This window comes from Merops nubicus, unplaced genomic scaffold (genome assembly GCF_000691845.1).
Source record: "Merops nubicus isolate BGI_N331 unplaced genomic scaffold, ASM69184v1 scaffold7949, whole genome shotgun sequence".
NCBI lineage: Eukaryota > Metazoa > Chordata > Aves > Coraciiformes > Meropidae > Merops > Merops nubicus.
Window position 1 is genome coordinate 26,419 of NW_008630098.1, and position 19,159 is coordinate 45,577.

At 39.0% G+C, this 19,159-nt stretch overlaps 1 protein-coding gene across 1 annotated transcript; it reads right to left on the reverse strand.

Annotated features, from left to right (window-relative positions):
• Nucleotides 1–1,327: 1,327 nt before the first annotated feature.
• Nucleotides 1,328–13,483, reverse strand: LOC103779524 (eukaryotic translation initiation factor 4E). The gene is made up of 6 exons (XM_008947156.1): nucleotides 13,357–13,483; nucleotides 11,083–11,178; nucleotides 8,988–9,051; nucleotides 6,945–7,058; nucleotides 4,285–4,424; nucleotides 1,328–2,078 (listed from the first exon to the last, which is right to left on the reverse strand). Exons 3-6 carry the CDS (start codon nucleotides 9,015–9,017, stop codon nucleotides 1,964–1,966), a joined length of 399 nt encoding a protein of 132 aa, XP_008945404.1. The 5' UTR covers nucleotides 9,018–9,051; nucleotides 11,083–11,178; nucleotides 13,357–13,483; the 3' UTR covers nucleotides 1,328–1,963.
• Between the last annotated feature and the right edge of the window lie 5,676 nt (nucleotides 13,484–19,159).

The following is a 19,159-nucleotide window of genomic DNA, read 5'->3' on the forward strand; positions in this document are numbered from 1 at the left end:
ACTTCTATCCTGGTTAATGACCAATACTGAAGGCATAGTGTCATTAGAGATGTCTACTGCAAGTGCTTCTACTAGACATAATAATGATCCAGAGGTTGGCATAGCACCTTTGTTGTATAGTCTGGTACACTATCTACAACATACATTGCTCATAAAATGTGCAAGAGAGTGTTTGAGTCTATCTTAGCACATGGAAATACTTCAGTGCTTTAACCAGGCAGATTTAAAAGCTTGATTCAACCGAAGCTTCACCACCACAGTGGCTAAACTTGCTCTAAGGAGTGATCACAAAAATCAAAACCCCCATCAGCAGCTGCCTTTAAGTGCAGAAAGGCTGCACAGCCCCGGCAAGATCTTCACGTACATCACACTGAAGAGGAAGGTAGCAGTGAAGCACTGACTTTGCTGCATGCTCTGCTTTTAGAGCAGAAAGAAAAACCCTCTCACATTGTGCTCACGACAAGAAGTTAACTCAACGGCCTGCAAAATTTTCCTCCAGCCCTGCAAGACAAACTTACAGCTCCCACAGTAACTTCCATGCCAACGAAAGCTTCACTTTGCTGTAGGACACTACACAACAGCAGACCATCTAGATCCTCTCAGACTTTTATTTTGTAGCCACGTCTCTAGCGTGCTTTGCTCGTACTTCATATAGGAATTACATACTTAAAGTAGAATCACTCACTTAAGAGCTTTTAGTGTAGTTCTAACCTGGAACTAGGCAGCATTCTACGTACCCTTAAATTTCTCAGTTGGCATAAACCAAAGTCAAAAGAGAAAAGGCAAACTGTGACCAGTTACACCAACCACTAATTAAAACCAGCAGCCACAACAATACAGTTTCACTCTGACTTATGGTGCTGTCTAATAGATTTATTAAGAGTTTAAACAGACTACAGCTCCAGACTATCTTTCTTGGAAGACACTACAACAGATGCCACAGCAGAGACTGCCTTGTCACAAGAGGTACAAATACTTGCTGTATAGATGGAGAAATAAAGGACAAATCTAGTTGTCTAAAAGACAATTCACTGTACACATTTTATTTACAGTTTTGTACACTGTCTTAATATGAATGGGACCGCTTTTCTACTTTGAGCCATTTTAACCAAAGCAAAATAACCTAAGTAATACAAAGTGTTAAAATACAGCATAAGATACAAAAACAGACATACTATTTCTAGTAAGGAATGTAAATTATGGTGTTACATTTAAAAAAATCCACAATTATCTTTAGGAAATCACAAACAGATCACTGATTTGACTGAAATGCATAAATCTGTAGCAAGACTTTGATGTTACAAAAAACCAAAAAATTACCAAAGAATGCACAAAATTAATGTTTATTCCACCTTTGTCATATTCCCAGATTCTTCACCAAATGTTACATGAGCAAAAACAACTGAAATCAAAATATCACTAATGTTACCAAATAGGGAAAACAAATAAATTAATCTAGCAGCCATCAGCACAGGTTACAGCAAAGATGATGCTGTATAAAAAAATTGCTAGAAAACTGTATGCACCATACTCTTTTTCAAACCAGCAAAATGTTACTGCATACAATGCAAATGTAAAACAGAGCAATTTCCTGCAGGTACAGAAATGCAACTTCTTTTCTGAATACTGTGGATAAACAACTGTTTTTTTCTCTCCCCGTAATAGTAATGTTTCTACCAAGCTATTACAGAGTGGGCCAGAAAAACATTTATGGATTGGGGGGAGGGGGTATGAAGTGTACTAAAATTCTGATTGGTAATGGTTACTTCAGCCAAAATAGAAAGAATTGAACACAGAAGTACAAGACAAAGGCGAATGAGACTTCTCACAAATCTTAGCAACACTTAGATGGAAATCAAATTTAAACGTAGTCCACTCTGCTTTTGAAGAGGCTTTGGTTCAGCTCCCAAATCTCGATTGCTTGACGCAGTCTCCTATGAAAGAATACTCAGAAGGTGTCTTCTTAAACAACAAACCTATTTTTAGTGGTGGAGCCGCTCTTAGTAGCTGTGTCTGCATGGGACTGATAACCAATCACTATCTTTGGAGGAAGTCCTAATCTTTCCTTGTATACTCTCCTGGAGAAAAGAAATAGAACAACGGTTTAAGCAAAGCCCTTACAAAGGAATCAGTAACAGGACACCTGCTTTTAAGATCTGCTGACACCTTCATGAAAAATAGTTGCCTGTTTAGAAACAACTTCCCAGGTATGAATAAAGGACTTGAAACATGATTTTTCTAGCTTACGGCATCTAAAATTAGTTGCCTGTTTAGAAACAACTTCCCAGGTAGGTATGAAGGACTCGAAACATGATTTTTCTAGCTTACGGCATCTAAAAAGCAGCTTATAGTTCCGTATGAACAATGACTTACCACAGAAAATAGGACAAGCTCTTACCAAAAAATAATTAACAGGCCTAACTAAATGTAGAACACAGAGTTTCGACTGCATTTATGTGAACATCATTAATATCTGCAAACTATGCACATGCAACCGAAACAGTCACGGTCCACAATCCCAGAACTACTGAGATGATAAAGTCACCTTAATCAAACTGAGGTTCCCTGGAACAGTCAGCTTCTATCACCACACACATCTCAGTCACACAGTCTGTCTTTTCTGTAACTAATGATAACTAATGATGTGAACATCGTTAATATCTGCAAACTATATTAGCGCACGTGCAACCGAAACAGTCACGGTCCACAATCCCAGAACTACTGAGATGATAAAGTCACCTTAATCAAACTGAGGTTCCCTGGAACAGTCAGCTTCTATCACCACACACATCTCAGTCACACAGTCTGTCTTTTCTGTAACTAATGATAACTAATGATGTAAGACCCCCATGCCCCAAATGAATTATGGTCCTGGTCACAGGCAGCTACCCAACAGCAGCTCTAAGAAAAATGAGATTGGGTCTTATGCCTTAGGAGAAAGGAGCAGCAATACCCACCACACACGGTGTTCCTCAGCATAGAGCAAGATGCAAACCACTTATGGCACTGGGCTGCAAGCTCTATGCAACAGAGCAAGCTGTTCAACCACAGACTGTTAACCAAACTACATAATTTTTCCTAATCATAATGGAGCAGTTTACAGGACCATAGCTTAACCCAATTTTAACTGTTAAATAAAAGCCTGATGTATTGTCTTTGGAGTTGTGGCAACATGATGCCAGGTAGTCAACACAACTTACCTTAGTCATTGTGTCAGTTTACAAAAATAAAATTGCAACTTTACAGTTCTCTGAGGCATCCTAACTTCTTAGTTAATGGGTAATACTCCTCTAAAAATGCTCTTCAATGTTTACTAGGATGGAAAGTTACTCTCTACTAGCAGAAGATGCATACCACACTTCTGTGTTGATAAACACTTACTTTTGAAGTCTGAACATGATTATATAATAAAATCATTAGTATAAGGAAGACCCCACCACATTCTTAAAGGCCCAAATAAAGAATGTGACACATTCTCTTGACAACAGAGCCACCCAGAAGTGAACAATGTTGGCAAGCTACTATGCCTGAGAGTTGAAGTCTGGCCTACGGCAGATGTGCTAAGCTATGCCAATCAATGAAAATACTTTAATTCAGTCATTGTAAGCCATTTAACAGCAAGTCATTTTGAAGCATCATTACTACAGCACAGTAGTAACTAGCTTGCCAAATAGCAGAGCACTGAGTGCATTTTCCACAGGAAGTACTCACAATTATCTTAAATGACTACTGTTGTTACTACAACATGTCAAACAGCCCATGAAACTCAGCATTCTTTTAAGTCGTACACAGACAAAAAGGTAGAAAAACATCTGTAGTTTCACAGCACACTGTTGTCCTGCTTTTTTCAGACATAAGGACAACCTTGTGGGCTGTAAGATTCACAGCACCTTTCTTCTCTTACTACTTTCCTGGGAGAAAATCTTACCAATGGTCTACTGTTACTGGCTGCCCATCTTTAACTGGCGTTCTGCAACAGAACCTACACTACCTTCAGGTATTAATTACAATGCCTTATTGTGAAAGGAAAACGTCTGTCAACGTTTGTGTTCAATTCTACATGATTTCTCCACTACAGCAAAGGTAGTGCAGGAGTCAAAGAAGCTACTCATGTAAGTCCCTACAAAAGGCTACACAATAATGCCAGTAATTTAGCACTGACTTAAGTCTGGGATACAGCTCCACACAGGCTTTGTCTACCTGAAGTGCATTCCCTATCAGGTTAGCTGGCTTTAAATGCATTTTTATACTTCAGATATTCAAGATGCCAACCACAATACTTACCCTATATGTGTAACAGCATCCCTGTTTTCACATTCAGTTGTCCATATCGCTATTTTATCACCCTTAGTTCTAACATTAACAACAGCACCGCACACATCATCACTGTAGTCATCGAAGGACTCCCCAATAAGGCACAGCAGCTACAAAACAAAGATTAACCATTACAAGTGGCAGTTCAGTGTCAGAATCCTGCTCCACAGGCAAACATGCAGCATACACAGAGAACTGAGGCATATGCCATTTTACTGCTTATAGCCACTTGCCATACAGCAATAATTTTCTGTTTATTGCAGTATCATCTTGAAGTTCCAAATGTTACAAGTGAATGTAAACACAGTTGTGAGAGTATCTTCCTCCTATTTGGAGTTTTCAATCTCTCCTCCTGTTCCAGCAGCTGCAAGTTCTGACACAGATGATTTACATAGTGTTGCCTCCCACTCCACTCCCCCAATCCAAACCCAGGTAAAAATTAAAGAAATTTATTCTTCTTTCTAAAGTGCATTTAACACAGGTGGACAAATCTGAAATTTGAAGTGTTTACATTCATTATCTAGGAAGAACCTGTGAAGAACGATTTGGGCAATATGTCAGCTATGTAAGGTCCAACTCCAGTTCTGACGTATATCAGTTCAGTAGCAAATCAGAATGCAACTTAGATGAAAGGACTATCTAATGAAGTGTTACTGCCTATCACCACACTCAGGAAGCTTCAGAGTTCCCACAGACTCTGGAGTGTGAACCAGACAGCTTCAACAGTGTGGAATGCAACATCAACAACCCAAGTGTACAAGTGACACAATATTCTTCCTGCAGAGATCCCTAACGGTGGAACTGGCAGCAGCGACACTGCAGGAGCATTAAGGCTGAGCTTGGTCACATCCTCGTACAACATGCTAACTGTGAAAGTGGTAAGATAAAATTTTCAAACTGCAACTTGTAAAACAAGCGAGTTTCAGAGAGTCAAAACAATAGATTCTTCTAGACCATGCTGAATTAAAAATCCTTCTGCATACTGGAGTATTAATCTGCAAATCGATTTTTCCCCCCCTTTACTTGCACAGTATGTTCAATACACAACCATGACATTTAATTTTCCAGAATCACTTGTAACATTTGGAAATCCAACACAGTGGGAATTTTTGGAACAAAGCAAGTCTTTGAGTACCTGTGAGGGCTGCAAGGGCTGACTTCAAAGAAATACTTCAAGGAAATATAAGAAGGACAAAGTGTGCTACTGAATGAATCAGGTATAACCATGCATACTCTAAACATTACACCCAATTGCAGGCTGCACACATTCACCAATTAATGAAAGCCATAAATATTTAAGTTTAAACCACACACGAACATTCCAAATATTGATCAAGAGTACATACACAAGCCAAGATGAGCACCATGATCAATAAACACTACAGTCAAGCACACTCTTCAGGAATGGTGCACTAGAGGGGGAAAAAAGCTTTCTCAAATGAAATTTAGTTTACAGTAAAGAACAGTTAAAGATCAGTAGATTATAATAACAATTTGTTCCAAAGAGGAGTGAGAAAGGGAGAGGCTTTGATTTTCTTTGGAGAAAGTTGGTTACAAATAATTACTGGAGGTTGATTTAGAGCAGAGCCTAGTCACTTGTATGTTTGGGCTCTTAGTCATTGCGTGCTCCTCAACAAAAAGCAGGGCCCTCTAGCCTTAAGTCTACACAGACTATCTACATGTTTCCAGCCCATATGTAATGCCTACTAAGAATCAGAGGCATTTAGGTAGAGGCCAAATGCTCACAGCAAGAGTTCATTTACTCATGTGCAGTCATACTCCCCAGTAGCATAATGTTCACAACCCTTTCCTCAAATCACTACAACAAAGATCTTAATAGCTCTAGTGTTTTGGATACCTCTGCTTTGATCTTGAAGGCCATTCCTCCCTTTCAAAGGGGGGCAATACTTCTTGCCTCTCACACAAGCAGGGGAAAAAAGACCAGAGATTTGGTGTGAACAGACCAGATTGCTTTGCATTGTACTGTGTGTAACCCATGCTCCTGAAGCCCAGATTACACGAGACTGTTTCATGCTATTCTGAGTCAGTTCCTAGACAGTAGTGTCCTTTTCTACAACTCATTTGCTGCAGGCCACAATCTCTAAAATTAGGTTTACCATTAAAAATAAAAATCTATTCCAAAGAGATAACTCTGGAAAAATATTTTTTACAGGAAGATTGTACTATCACTTGTCTATCCTAACACTGAGTACAAAAATAATACAAATCTGAAACTCGCTCGTTTCACCAAGAACAAAAAGCTATTCATTTATAAGAGTATTCCTAAACCAAATTTGTTACATTTAAGCAGCTAAACTCGGGAGTCACATTCAAGACAAAGTACTATTTCCCCAGTATCTGCACAGTTATTCTGTGCAGGGAAAGGTTAATCTGCCCTGCAGAATTATCTCTGTTGCTGCCTGTTATAAGAAAGTATTCAACAAAATACAACTACATTCAGCATCACTGCTGAAAAAAATTAGTTTCAAATACAGCCTGCCAATGAAACCGTACAGGACACTGTGCTGCCAGGAAGTCAGAAGCCTCATGTGGCACAAACAGCAAACCAGTTAAATTACTAAATGCAAACGTAAGATTTTGGTCACAATTTGTAAGGCCATAGTGCTTACTGTCTCTAGCCAGAAGCGATCCAGGTCACTTCGTCTCTGCTGCTTGTTTAGTGTAATTAACCATCGTCCTCCTCGCTTGTTTTTTTCATCTTCCCACATGGGTTCAATCCCATCCTGCAAAGAACGACCAGAAGCTAAATCAGACTATCTGTACTTTTCCTAAAGAATAACCAAAAAGCCAGTGATAACAGCAGTAGTGACTTAGGAACAAAAGTGTGTAGTTTCAGACACATACCTCTCTGGAAATACTGTCTCATGCTAATACCTAACTTCCAAAATGGTTTAACAAGTGTACTTTCTCTAATGAATATTTATTTCTACAGAAAAATTACAGCCTAGGCAAGTCTTGGCTACACAACATTACATAGAAGAATACTGTGGGAACAGGCAAAGTCAACCATCCACTTTGCCTGTATGAAAACATAAAATTAGCAGCTACATTCTGGAGTCTTTATTTTAAGTCTTGGACTCCGTGCAGCCCAGCCAAGTGCTTCGCTTATGCATAAATATTACTCCACTGAAGCAGACTCCCTTAGCAGTCTATCTCGGGGACTTCCTCCATACACAAGGTGAGAAAAAGAGGGTTTTAACCGTCAGGACCACAGAAATCAACACACCATTTAGGAGGAAGCTGCATTCTGAATCTGTGCTTTAGCAATGGCCCTGCACTGAATTAAATGACTCTGGATGTGCTGACCTGGCAAAGCTGCCAGCTGCCCCTCCCACATCCACCAGCTATGCTGCACTTCAGAATCCTCTGTGATTAAAAAAAGTAACTGTCTAGACAGAGAAATTTGGTTAAGAAGTACCTATTAAGAGAGTCGCAGTGCAGAACTTTGGCTGACAACTAATTTAAGTATTGAATATACAGTATGGAGTGGTGTCAGCTCACTTCGAACTTAACACCCTCGCTGGCAGCTGCAGAGCTCAAACTACTCCACCACCTTTAAGAGGCAGTCTTAGGAGGTCACAACTGAAGGACAACAGCAAGAGACTGCTCAGAAGCCTGCGGCAGCTGCCAATTCTGTACCTGTTCCATGCATTTAAATAAGTTAATTACTGCTGATTGATGACAAGCAAAAAGGATACACATTTACAACACCAATTTAGGATTCATGCAAAAAATACACGCATGATCCATAGATCTTGTAACCTCTGCAGGGACTACAGATGCTTAAAACTTACTTATAAGGTTTCTTAGTCACTTGAAGTATCATTACCTTCCCAAATGCAATCACCATCAACTCTTCCACTACCTAAAGCTGCTAGGGTTTACAAACTACTTACACACTCTACGGAGGAGTCCCAGCCAGCAGCTGTTTTATAAGCAAAGGAGGAAACGGGCACCAGTACACAGAGGACTACTTAGAGATCTGAATTCAGAAAGGAAGCTGCACATTGGAAGCACTTGGGCAAGGTTAAGACCTAAATTAGAACTCCATTTCAGATCCCTGCTCCAGCCAAGGCAGGATTCCATGTACATTTTCTCACCAGCGTTCCCTAGTCTGCACTCCTCCTCAGCATGCTTCAACTGCCAGTGTTGGGGACAATTTTCTATTTAATACAGAAGTAATACAGCATTTAACTGGTGGTGAAAACAATTATAAGTGCGTTATGAGGACTACTAGCTAGATGCACAAAGAATACTGTAGAACATCACAGCCTCCCACAGAACTTGGACATTTGAACCCATCATGTCACACCAAATGACAGAACTGGAAAATCTTTCATATTCTAAAAATAACTGCAACTTAATTGCTTGCAAAAATCTCAAATATAGAATGAAAGCAAACAGTAACAGTTTAAGACAAACTGTGTGAAGTGTTAAAATGAGTAATTTTTCAGAACTAGTGACAGCCTGATTTCCAGAGGGCATGTGTTCAGAACTCCCTAAAAAAAATTAACACGTTCAGGACATTCCCAACAGCGCTCCCAAATATCTGAAATTAAATACTTGGACAGTGCCTTTCTTAGTCAGGAAACCATCCATCAACATTCATAACTGAAAAAAAAAAACAAACCCCAAACCATTAGCAAGCATACCTTAAAGAGCGAGTAGTCACAGCCAGGCATTAAATTACTAGAGAGCTGGATATGGTTGTATAAACTATTGGAGGGAAAAAAGCAGGATTAAAAACTAAGCATTATTTTAAGGCACAAAACTCTTGAATTTAAGACATAGGACCAAAACACAAAAATTTAAAAGCATTCAAGTTATTTCAGAAGCAATTCTATTTCTAAACCAGTTTTCAGCAGTGTAAAAGCATTAGCTTTGAAATATTCTGGGTTTAAAGACGCAGAATGGAAACTGGCTTATGAACACTTGCTGGGTTCTATAAAAATGCTTCTTTTAAACCTAGGTCTAACAGTTATTAGTAACAACTCACCAAAATTTCATTGCAAAAAGTTCTCTGTGTATATTCTGCACACATACGCACATTGAATAAGGTTAACGTTTATATTTCTAAGGCTACTCTCTCTGCAGAAATTTTAGAGGAAATACTCAACTTTGCTCTTTAATACAATAACTCCAGGGATGAAGGCTGTCAGCCTGATAATTCAAATTGGAATAAGGACTCAAGAAGTAAGAACAGATGACTGAAACATCAAAGTATAATATATATAATCCAAATCAAACTTACAGCACTGCAATTCAGAGGGGGGGAAAAAAAAAAAAAAAAAAGAGTACACACTGTCTCCTCCTCTAGCAAGAAGGGAGATGCTTTCTTTCCTGCACTGTTAAGGTGAGACCTTAGGAAATGGCCTGCACATATCACAGTAACCTGTAGTCCAAGACCAATTAACATCCAGGCATGGTCCACTCACCAAAAAGGACACAAGTCACTGTGACGTTCTAACAGTTAGAAGTCAGGCACAGGAATACACAAAGCCAGTTAGATTTATCAGCTTCCCTCATCTAAGTTTACCTTAACTGTAGTATTTACTCCCCAGAACACATCCATTTCCCACTCTGACCACAACTGAGGCATAACTTCTCAATTGCTTTTAACTGACTTTAAACCTTGACTGCAGATTTGACCACTTCTAATTACCCAGGCCATCTTGGTTATAGCACCTCTAAAACTTACCCTTAACCAACTTCAGTGGTGAGCTTCAAACAATTTAGCCTCCCATTACACATACCTAGACTGCAAACCATAGTTCACTCGGTCAGTGGCCACCCCCATAGCAGGACTGGGAAAGCTGATTACAAGCACAGAATCCTGTTCCACTCTCTCCAGTGACTCCACTCATAAATACTTGTTCAACACTTTCAGTATCCTTCACTTCCCTGTTTGTGCTAATGGGTCTCATTATTCTACTGAGAGACATCTCTCCCTTACTGATCACATCCAGAAGAAGGTATTCAACAAAAGCTTTAAGAACTCTACCACTCAATGTAGCACATAATACTAAAAGAAGTATAAAACATATAATGCATTTTTTCACCCTCAATCTCATGCCACTCACCATTTTCTCCATATTTCATCATTATGGCAGGCAAAATATTCCAAGTAAGCCACTTGAATTCAACCAAAGTGTTTGGAGAGCACAAGCCTGCCTTGAAAGGCTTTGTTCTTGCCGTTTGAGCCTAACTGCTTTTGCAAACCTCCCCTTTAGGATGAAGGTAGTTTCTTCTGTAACCTCTAATAAACTTCTTTCAAGGGTGCTATTAATCTGCATCACTCTCCCAAGTACTGTGCTCCAGATGCAGGCACTCTTGCACCTCTGAAGTGGGCCAGTTGTCTGAGAATTTAATCAACTAGCAAAATTTGGGGCCAAGGAAGTGACAATCAGTTGCCGCTAAGAATTTATGAATACATGTTACTATGAGACAGCTACTGCACAAATAATATTTTACATGCGTGTCATATACACGACTATAAACAGTGTGCCAACATTAACTAGACAATGTGCATTTAACATATGAAGAACTTCTCCAATCACGTTTTCTTCAAAGGTTACATTCTACCGTGTTCTGAAGAATGGTGTAGGTCTCCCCTTTAATTCCACAGACGTTTCACATTACACCCAAAAAGCTGCAGTTCATGGAGCACTTTGTTCTCTTTCAGCTTTAGCATAAGCTTTACCAACATATGCCAGGATTATTATGCAGATTGAAAAAATCTTTACTTACGCCCAAAAATCTTCAACAGTATCAAACTTTGAGATAAGACGAAGATTTGCTTGCCAGGTTTTGCTTTTGTCATTTTTAAAAAACCAGAGTGCCCATCTAAACGAAAACAAAACAAAACAATAGCATCTAGAAATTAAAATATATTAAAACCGTAATTATTTGCATTGTTATAACTAAACGAATTGCAAACCATAAGACAGCAAGAAAGTCAGTTTTCATCAATAAGATACATGAGAAAGTTTTTAAAACCAGCTCCTTGCAGCTCAACAACATTTGTGTTCCCACTAAAGAATCACAGTAGGCTTATCAACCTGTTTGTGTAAATATTTCAAACAGTTTTGGGTCATTTCTAAGACTCTAAACTCCTAAGCCTCAGATGTTTCTTCTCACTGCCACTGCTAAACAGTAATCCCCTACCAACAAATAACTGATTGTGGTCTGAAACACCAACCATTCAAACTAGCAGCACAGCTCCCTCTCCACTGATTTCCCTGTAAAGGTTACAAGAGCTAATTACATCACTCCAAAGCTATATATGACATGAAAGTTTCCCCAAGCGCTCACATACTTGGAGAGTATAAATTTTAAAACTTAGAGAGCTTGAAGCTTACTAAAGGCAACAATCTTTAAAAAAAACACCAACTGCTTCAAGTTTTTAAATCTATACACATGAAGACAAGACTAAATGAAAAATTTTCCATCTGATTTTCTTCCTCATTCTCTCTGCTGTGTAGAAATCAACAGATAAATCGAACCTTTACACACAAAGATGCTCTTTCTGGATCTAAAAGGCACCATTTAAAATGCTGGAACAGGATACCTGAGTTGATACTTGATAAAACTGGCTTATTTTTCATAGTGATAGTTTCAGCAGTGTTGAAATCACTCAGGTTAGCACTATGAGCTCATTTACCTTCTCACAGTGGAGTACTTGCAGTTGCCACCTACCACTCTATTGTTTTGAGACCTTTCATGACATTTCAAACTTGGTTTTAAAAGTTTACTATTCTCTAGTAATAGCCCCATTACTACTTTTAAAGGAGTGACAGCACCAATTTAATCAGAGTGTTTCAAGACAAAAGAGGAAGGGTAGAAGGGAAGGACAATAAGGGAAAACAGGCTGCACACAGCATAGCAATACAGCACAGAGTGGTTTTCCACACTTGCTCAAAACTTAGGAAAAAAGTGCCACCTAGTAAAAAGTTCACTTTGGAGCAGTACCTACCTGGCAATATTAAGTACTGAGCACACATCAGCTCTCCAGCTTATTTGGAGAAAATTACTTCCTATAAGGTCTTTTTGAGGTGTATGCATACTGCTGGAGTAACTTTTATGCACATTTAATGGAATTCGACCTGTAAGCTTATAATATCTTCACAGCAGAAAAGTAGTTCAAGTCAAGATTTTGAAGTCCAAAGCCTTCAATGAGGTTTTAAAGTCCTCATTGTCTCTATAGCTCAGCAAAAACCTGAGTACTAACTTCTAAGATACACCTGGTTTTGCAGAATGAACACAGAATACAGTAAGAGGGCTTGGAGTTTTCAATAACTTCGCTTTACTATACTTTTAACTACTGCTCCACGTTTTTCTTGTTAAACAAGGAAAATGCTAAGTGCAATATAGTTTTTCCTTACTGACAAATTGGTACAAATGTGTCCATTTTCACTTTACAGGGTTTCTTCTGCTGTGCTTCCTACAGCTAATGAAAACAGTACCACTGTAGACACCAAATGCTCATGTGATCAAGTCTAATAAGATCTTTGGCTGATTGACACAGCTTCTGCTATTTTCAGTTCCAAATAGGAGCAAAAAAATTGTAAGATATGAAGGACTAAGACTGACAAGAAATAAGAATGAGAAGCCCTTACCCCTGGCACCTTAACTGCCCCAAGTGCAAGGCAGAATGGAAGGTTTTGCAGTTCTGCTCAGCAGCAACTTCATCTTGGCATCAGTCTCTTAAAACACACACAACAAAAACAACCGAAGCCCCACTTGTCTCCAGCTAAGGCGAAGCCATGCCCTCTCCACTTACAGGGCTGCACTGTGAAAATCCGCAAAGATTTTCGGCTCCTCTAACAACTCTGTGTGAAAAGCTTCTAAATTCACAACAGGATCATACCCTATTTCTTCTGCAACCTCACCTCAAAAATCTTAAAAAAAATCGAGAACTCTTAAAATGGTTCTAGAAAGCATAAGGTAAACAAGTGAACTATAAAGCCACAGGCTTTTTTTGGGTCATTGGCAAAATTACAATCATGCTTCTGTACTATTTACCTGTTTTGTAGTGGATGCTTAATATACTGCTCAGGGCTGGCAACCTCCTGACTTGGTGCTGGTTCAGTTTTCTCTTCTTCTGCGGGCTGGGGGTTGGGAGTGGTTTCCTGTTTGAAGAAAACAGTTATTAATACATTCCTTCTCAATTTTTATTGAAGTAATTTAGTTCTTTGAAGTAGCATTAAGAAGGTTGAAGCAAGGAGTTCTTCTAATTCAACTTGGATTAGGGGCCCAAATCACATCATGAAAGCACCGTCTGCATCCCTTTATTCTCCAACACACACCTGAACAGGTCCCAGAACAAACACAAACTGCAGGAGTTCACATTCTGATGTTCAGCCATTTGCTGCCTTTATCATTTGTTTCCCCAATAGTTTACTTAACATACTTGTCTTATTTTGAAGCAGTTTTGAGAGTGATTTCAGAAATACACAATATGCTATGTTACCTAGAATATGGACATCTAAAAATTAATTTCCAGAATAATTTCAGAAGGATTTTTCTTTAAAAAAATCAGTTTCTGGCAAAGCATCTTTGGAAACAGATGTAGAGGCACCTTTTATTTAAAAAAACCAAAACAACCTTTTATTACAAGCAGGAGCTATGCCTACAATTCCCAGGTCTGGAATCGGCTATGACAAGAACGTAGAAGCCAAACCAGTAGTTACCTTTTTATTTGCAACACCACTACTAACAAAGCTTCAGGTGTTTAAATCCTGCTCTTTGCCTATCAGTTCTCAAATTTCAAACTAAAATGTAATTACACGTTTACCACAGAGTAGTCCAATTGCAAGCATTACTTTTTTAAATCTCTACACAGTGATCATCTACAGATGCCAAATATAGTTTAACACAAAAGTGAAATAACGTATTCCCCTTCAAAAGCAAACCCCCTCAATCAAGCTGGTCATTCAGCTTGAGAAGCCACTGTGTCAGGTCCGAAATTCTAAAGCCATTCCTTCAAACCAGGGAACACAAAGCTTTATTGTGAGGGCAAGCGTCCCCACCAGTTACCACCATCTCTCCCTAGTCTGCAATCCATGCTAGAATATTAGAGAGAGCAGGAAGGAGGACTACAAGCTCATCCCCTACAGCTAATACAGAGATGCCTGTACAGCTGACCCAGCCAGAGGAAAAGCACTCCGGTAATATAAACAAACACTAAGGCAGACCTAAAGACTCTAGACATTCCTAAATGCAGCAACACAAAAAGTAGCACTTCAAAACTAAACTCTGCAGTCTTAAGAGAACAAAGCAACATAGGGGTGGATTAAGTAAAGGTAAGTCATCTAATTAATGGAACAATTTACTGCAGGCTTCCATGTTACTCAATTTATCACCAAAGCTGCTGAAAAGTGGAATGGATTTGAAGTGGTAACATAAACACTGTTTAACCTTCACAGTTCCAGCTTGCAAACTTCTGGTAACACCTAAAAATCTGTCTTAATAGGGGTTTTATGTTCATTAGCAACATATTTAGCATTATTAAGCACAACATTACATCTAATTTCAGAAAAATTCACCTTCATGTTTGAAAATACGTATGCTCAAGTTTAACAGCTCACTTAGAAAACAGATCTCAGCTTAGAAGCTCACTTCCCTTCTGTTTAAGAATTCTTTCATATGCTCCCACCTTACCAGTGAGAAGACTGAAATATGAAGGCCTGACAGGGCAGTGACAACAAGGCTAGTGCTTTGATTTACAGGGTACAAAGGGCAGGCAGTACAATTTCCTGTCTCCTAATAAAACTAAATGCTTTCTGAAAATTGCCTAATGGGGAACATTGCTGATAAACCCACAGAAGCACAGCACTGAACAATCTGCCCAATCTCCTTCAGCGTGATACTATAAAAAGCTAAATATATCTTCAAAAAACTTAGGAAATGCTTCAAATTCTATAGAGAATAAAATTTTTAGTGTTAGTCCTACTTATTTTTGAAGTTGATGGTATCAAATGCACATCTTTTATATCAATCACATAAAAAAACCCCCACAGAACAAATTAAGATGGTCACTGCACAAAGGCTGCAAAATACACCACAGAAGCATTTCAGTACTTCCTTCAACTTGTTTGTATTATACTACAAAACCAAAACAAGTATGGACAACTACAATTTAAGTGCTGCCCCTCTGGGGGCTTCTAACTAGAAGAGTTAGAAATGTTACAAATGTGCAAATACAATGGGCATAAAAGATTTTTATCTTGTTGGCATTTTGGAAGCAAGCTAAGCACTAGGCTTTGTGATAAAGCTCGCTTTCATTCACAATACTCTGCAGTTGTGACATCTAATATTTACAATTGATTTACAAATGCTATTACACTAAAGATTTTTACATCAAATAGACTCACTTTTGATGAATGCAGAGTATCTTCCAAAAATAATTTCAGTTGTGAATCTCACTCCTGTTTGCTCAGCAAATAGCTTTCAATATACAAAGGACTAATTCTGAAATCTCCCTGGTCAGTCTTTCAGAAGTATCAGGTCTACATGAACTGGAGGAATCAATACAGAATCTCTGAGTACGTGCAGGGCTCTGCCGTTTCGTAACTTCTAATACAAGACAACATCAGAAAGGATGAAGGTAGTACCTCCACACAACTCAAAAAAAATGCAGCAAGCCTCAGTACCTGCCCACTGTACTGATGGTCACCCGTCACATAATTATGTGAAAGTCCATTTCTGGACAAATGGAAGACACAGCAAAAAATGTTTTAGTTAAGTCACCACAACAGTAAGTCCCTTCAGATACTTTGAAAGCTATCCAGCATTAATGAAACTCGGACTGACCACTATTCTGAGCTCCTGTCCAAAACAGTACATCACAGCTCACCTCCATGGCCCAGATAACTAGGATTTTGACCCAGGACATACTACACCCTTCAAAAACTAAACTAGCAGGAAAAGATTTTTTTTTTTTTCAGTACCAGGCTGCCCACCAAGGATAGGGACAGCTGCACACACCAGAATAAACCTGGAAAAAGGTGTGAAGCTGGAAGCAGAGCTTATTGCCACAAAGAGTTTTCTGGCTGGTGTCAGGAGCCTAAAGCAGCTTGTTTCCACTAATTTCCTACTGCCACCAAGGAAAACAGGAAAAAGACCATTTTAATTTTTGGCTGGTTATTCATGGCAGCTCCTTTCATCTTATCTACCTCTCTTCTGACCACCAAGCTGCAGTATTCACATACCAAAGAATTTTTCATTATTAGTCAAATACTAAGTACAGAAGTTTACTAATTGCCATTAGAAGTCCACTTCTTGTACCCAACCTCCTTCCAGCTACTGAAATTCTACCCCTTAACCACAAGTGTGTAGGTTTGAAAAGATTCTATAAATACAACATTAAAGTTGTCCACATTTTACCAATTCACACCTTGAAGTCTTGCCATTATTACCAGACTCTCCACCAGCAGTTTCTGGACTACTAAATTTAAAATCTTTCATAATACATCACTATTGCTCGTAACTAATGCATTCTTTACCCTAAAAATGCCTTTTGTGTCTATTATAAGCCACCACTGAGTTCCCTGCTTTTAAAACAGATGTAATAAAATAGGGTAGTATTTCCAGATAAACCAGAAATCTTCATATGGCCAATCCTACTCCTCATACACAAGAGAGCACATAATTAAAAGTGACATTTATACACTACTCATATGGCTTTTGATGTAGGAATCAGCTGCAGAAGTCCACAAATGGCTTGCCTACTCAGCATTTAATGGCCGTGCGCATCCGCACGTTACCTGGGTTCTGACACTCACAGGTTTAATTGGTGTTATTTATTCTTCCTCCACAACACGTAATGACCAACGTATCAAAGGAAGGTGTGCACGTCATCAGGACAGGAAACAGAGCACTCACAGTAAAAACTGCTTAATCAGGTTTGTCTATTGAAGAGAACAACTAGCTTGACAGGGTTGCACCAAGTGTTTTCAGGTGCTGCCCAGACCACATTCATGTCATCTAATTGTCTACAGAAGTTGTTTAGGAAGTCCAGTTGATGGCACGCAACTCTCACGTCCCAAAAGGACATAACCTAGCACTGCCATGTAACTCTTGCCAAAAGTTGAAAGTTAGGGGAGGAGGCTTCCGGAGTTTTCTTGCATTGAACCAGAGTAAGTCACATTTCAGAGTTTCCATCTTCTTGTTCAAGGTTTCCAGCAGAATGAGAAAACTGTCCCAGTTAACAGATGTTTAGGAAAGGACGTCATCTATGTGCTGGTCCTTATGCTTCTGGTACATAACTCCTACTATACTACAACCACAATAATTCACAAGGCACAAAATCAAGAACTATTTATTTCAAAATATTCTGGACATAAAAAGGATTTCATTATTTTATTACTGAGACCACCACAGATTTTTAGAAAGACATTCACTATTAGAACGTGGGACATGGTTTTAACTGAGTGACATCCCAGCAAACTCGAACAGAAGCACAGCACATGCACAGGAAGACAGGAACAAAAGACTTGAAGAGCCACATGCTTCCTCCAGGGTCAGTGGGGCACAGTGGTTTGCTTAATCTCAGGTTTTAAAAGACGCAAAAAACATTTACAGCCCCCTCCTGACTTCTCATGGGTACTTCCAAGTGTAATGCATTTTTCAGATTTTCAATGCTTAAATCACAACCTTATGACTAGAATTACCAAACAAGTTACAAGCTTTATCAAAACACTTAAGTATCTTTCTGGGTTTTTTTTTTCTAGCTGTGTAAGCAGGCTGCCCTTGTGCTACCAATTTTCTCACTCCAGTCTGCACTCTGCTGCTACCTCTCCTACTGCAACATGAAATCTAGTCATGGGATAAGATAACTTAACCACATCCAACATTATGTTAGTTCTAAGGCACTTGAACAAGAACACAAAAACTTCCCCAAACTGGTGAGAACAGTTCAAATGACTCAAGGGACAAAACACCTCTAACCTCCTCACGCACTTCTGACACAATAAAAGGCACAAAAGCACCCACTCCAAATTACTCTGAGTATACTGAGCCATTCATACAACCCAGCTTAGAATTGCATCACCTGAAAAATTAAGACACTCAGTTTTCAAAAAAAAAAACAAAACAAAACTGTACAATGTATGGATGCTCAAGAGGTCGGTCTTTGACCTTCAAAAAGTACTGGACATATCCTTGTATGCCCCACTATTGTAACGCATGTAATGGACACAAGCTACCTTGATAAAGAGCACTGAACATGAGAGAAACTGACGGCTATTGCAAAGATGATTCATTTAAACAACTGCACTGCACATTCAGAAAAAAAGACATTTAAACAGGATTTTTTTCCTTACATCCACTGTGTAAGAAGGGAGGACAACTGCCACTAGCAGGCAGCTAACAGAACACGCGCTGCCATTAAATCTGTAGAGCACGCAGCGAGTACCTTCGTGAGGTGAATGTTTTAAAGAGGAGTAGGTTTTAGGACTTTAATAAATTAATGACTGCTTTAAGTCTCTAGGTTAAAAATAGTTTCCAAACTTCTGTTTAAGCTTGACTTTAGGATATTTCAAAAGCGAATTACTTGATCTGAGGAAAAAGTCACATCAATTCACTGTTAAAAGTCTGCATTTCTCCTTCACAGCGTGGGCTCTCTACCACCATCTCGCATTCGATTCTCTCCTCTAACCCCTCAAAATTCACACTCATCTTTACAAAGCTGCCAAAAGCGTCACATTTTCTCATCAAAATTTCCCATGTACCTCCACACCTGCAGGCACTATCAAATGAAACACAGCTTGGTCTCCCATGCTACCTCAATGCATTACCTTGAAATAGCTTGACATTTTATATGCAA

Bases quoted from the DNA above. Each gene is read 5' to 3' on its own strand.
- LOC103779524 (XM_008947156.1), bottom strand. From the start codon at position 9,017: ATGCCTGGCTGTGACTACTCGCTCTTTAAG. The intron at 7,059-8,987 runs GTATGCTTGCTA...CGTTCTTTGCAG, and splicing joins GTGACTACTCGCTCTTTAAG to GATGGGATTGAACCCATGTG. The intron at 2,079-4,284 runs GTAAGTATTGTG...TCTTTTCTCCAG, and splicing joins GATGCTGTTACACATATAGG to GAGAGTATACAAGGAAAGAT.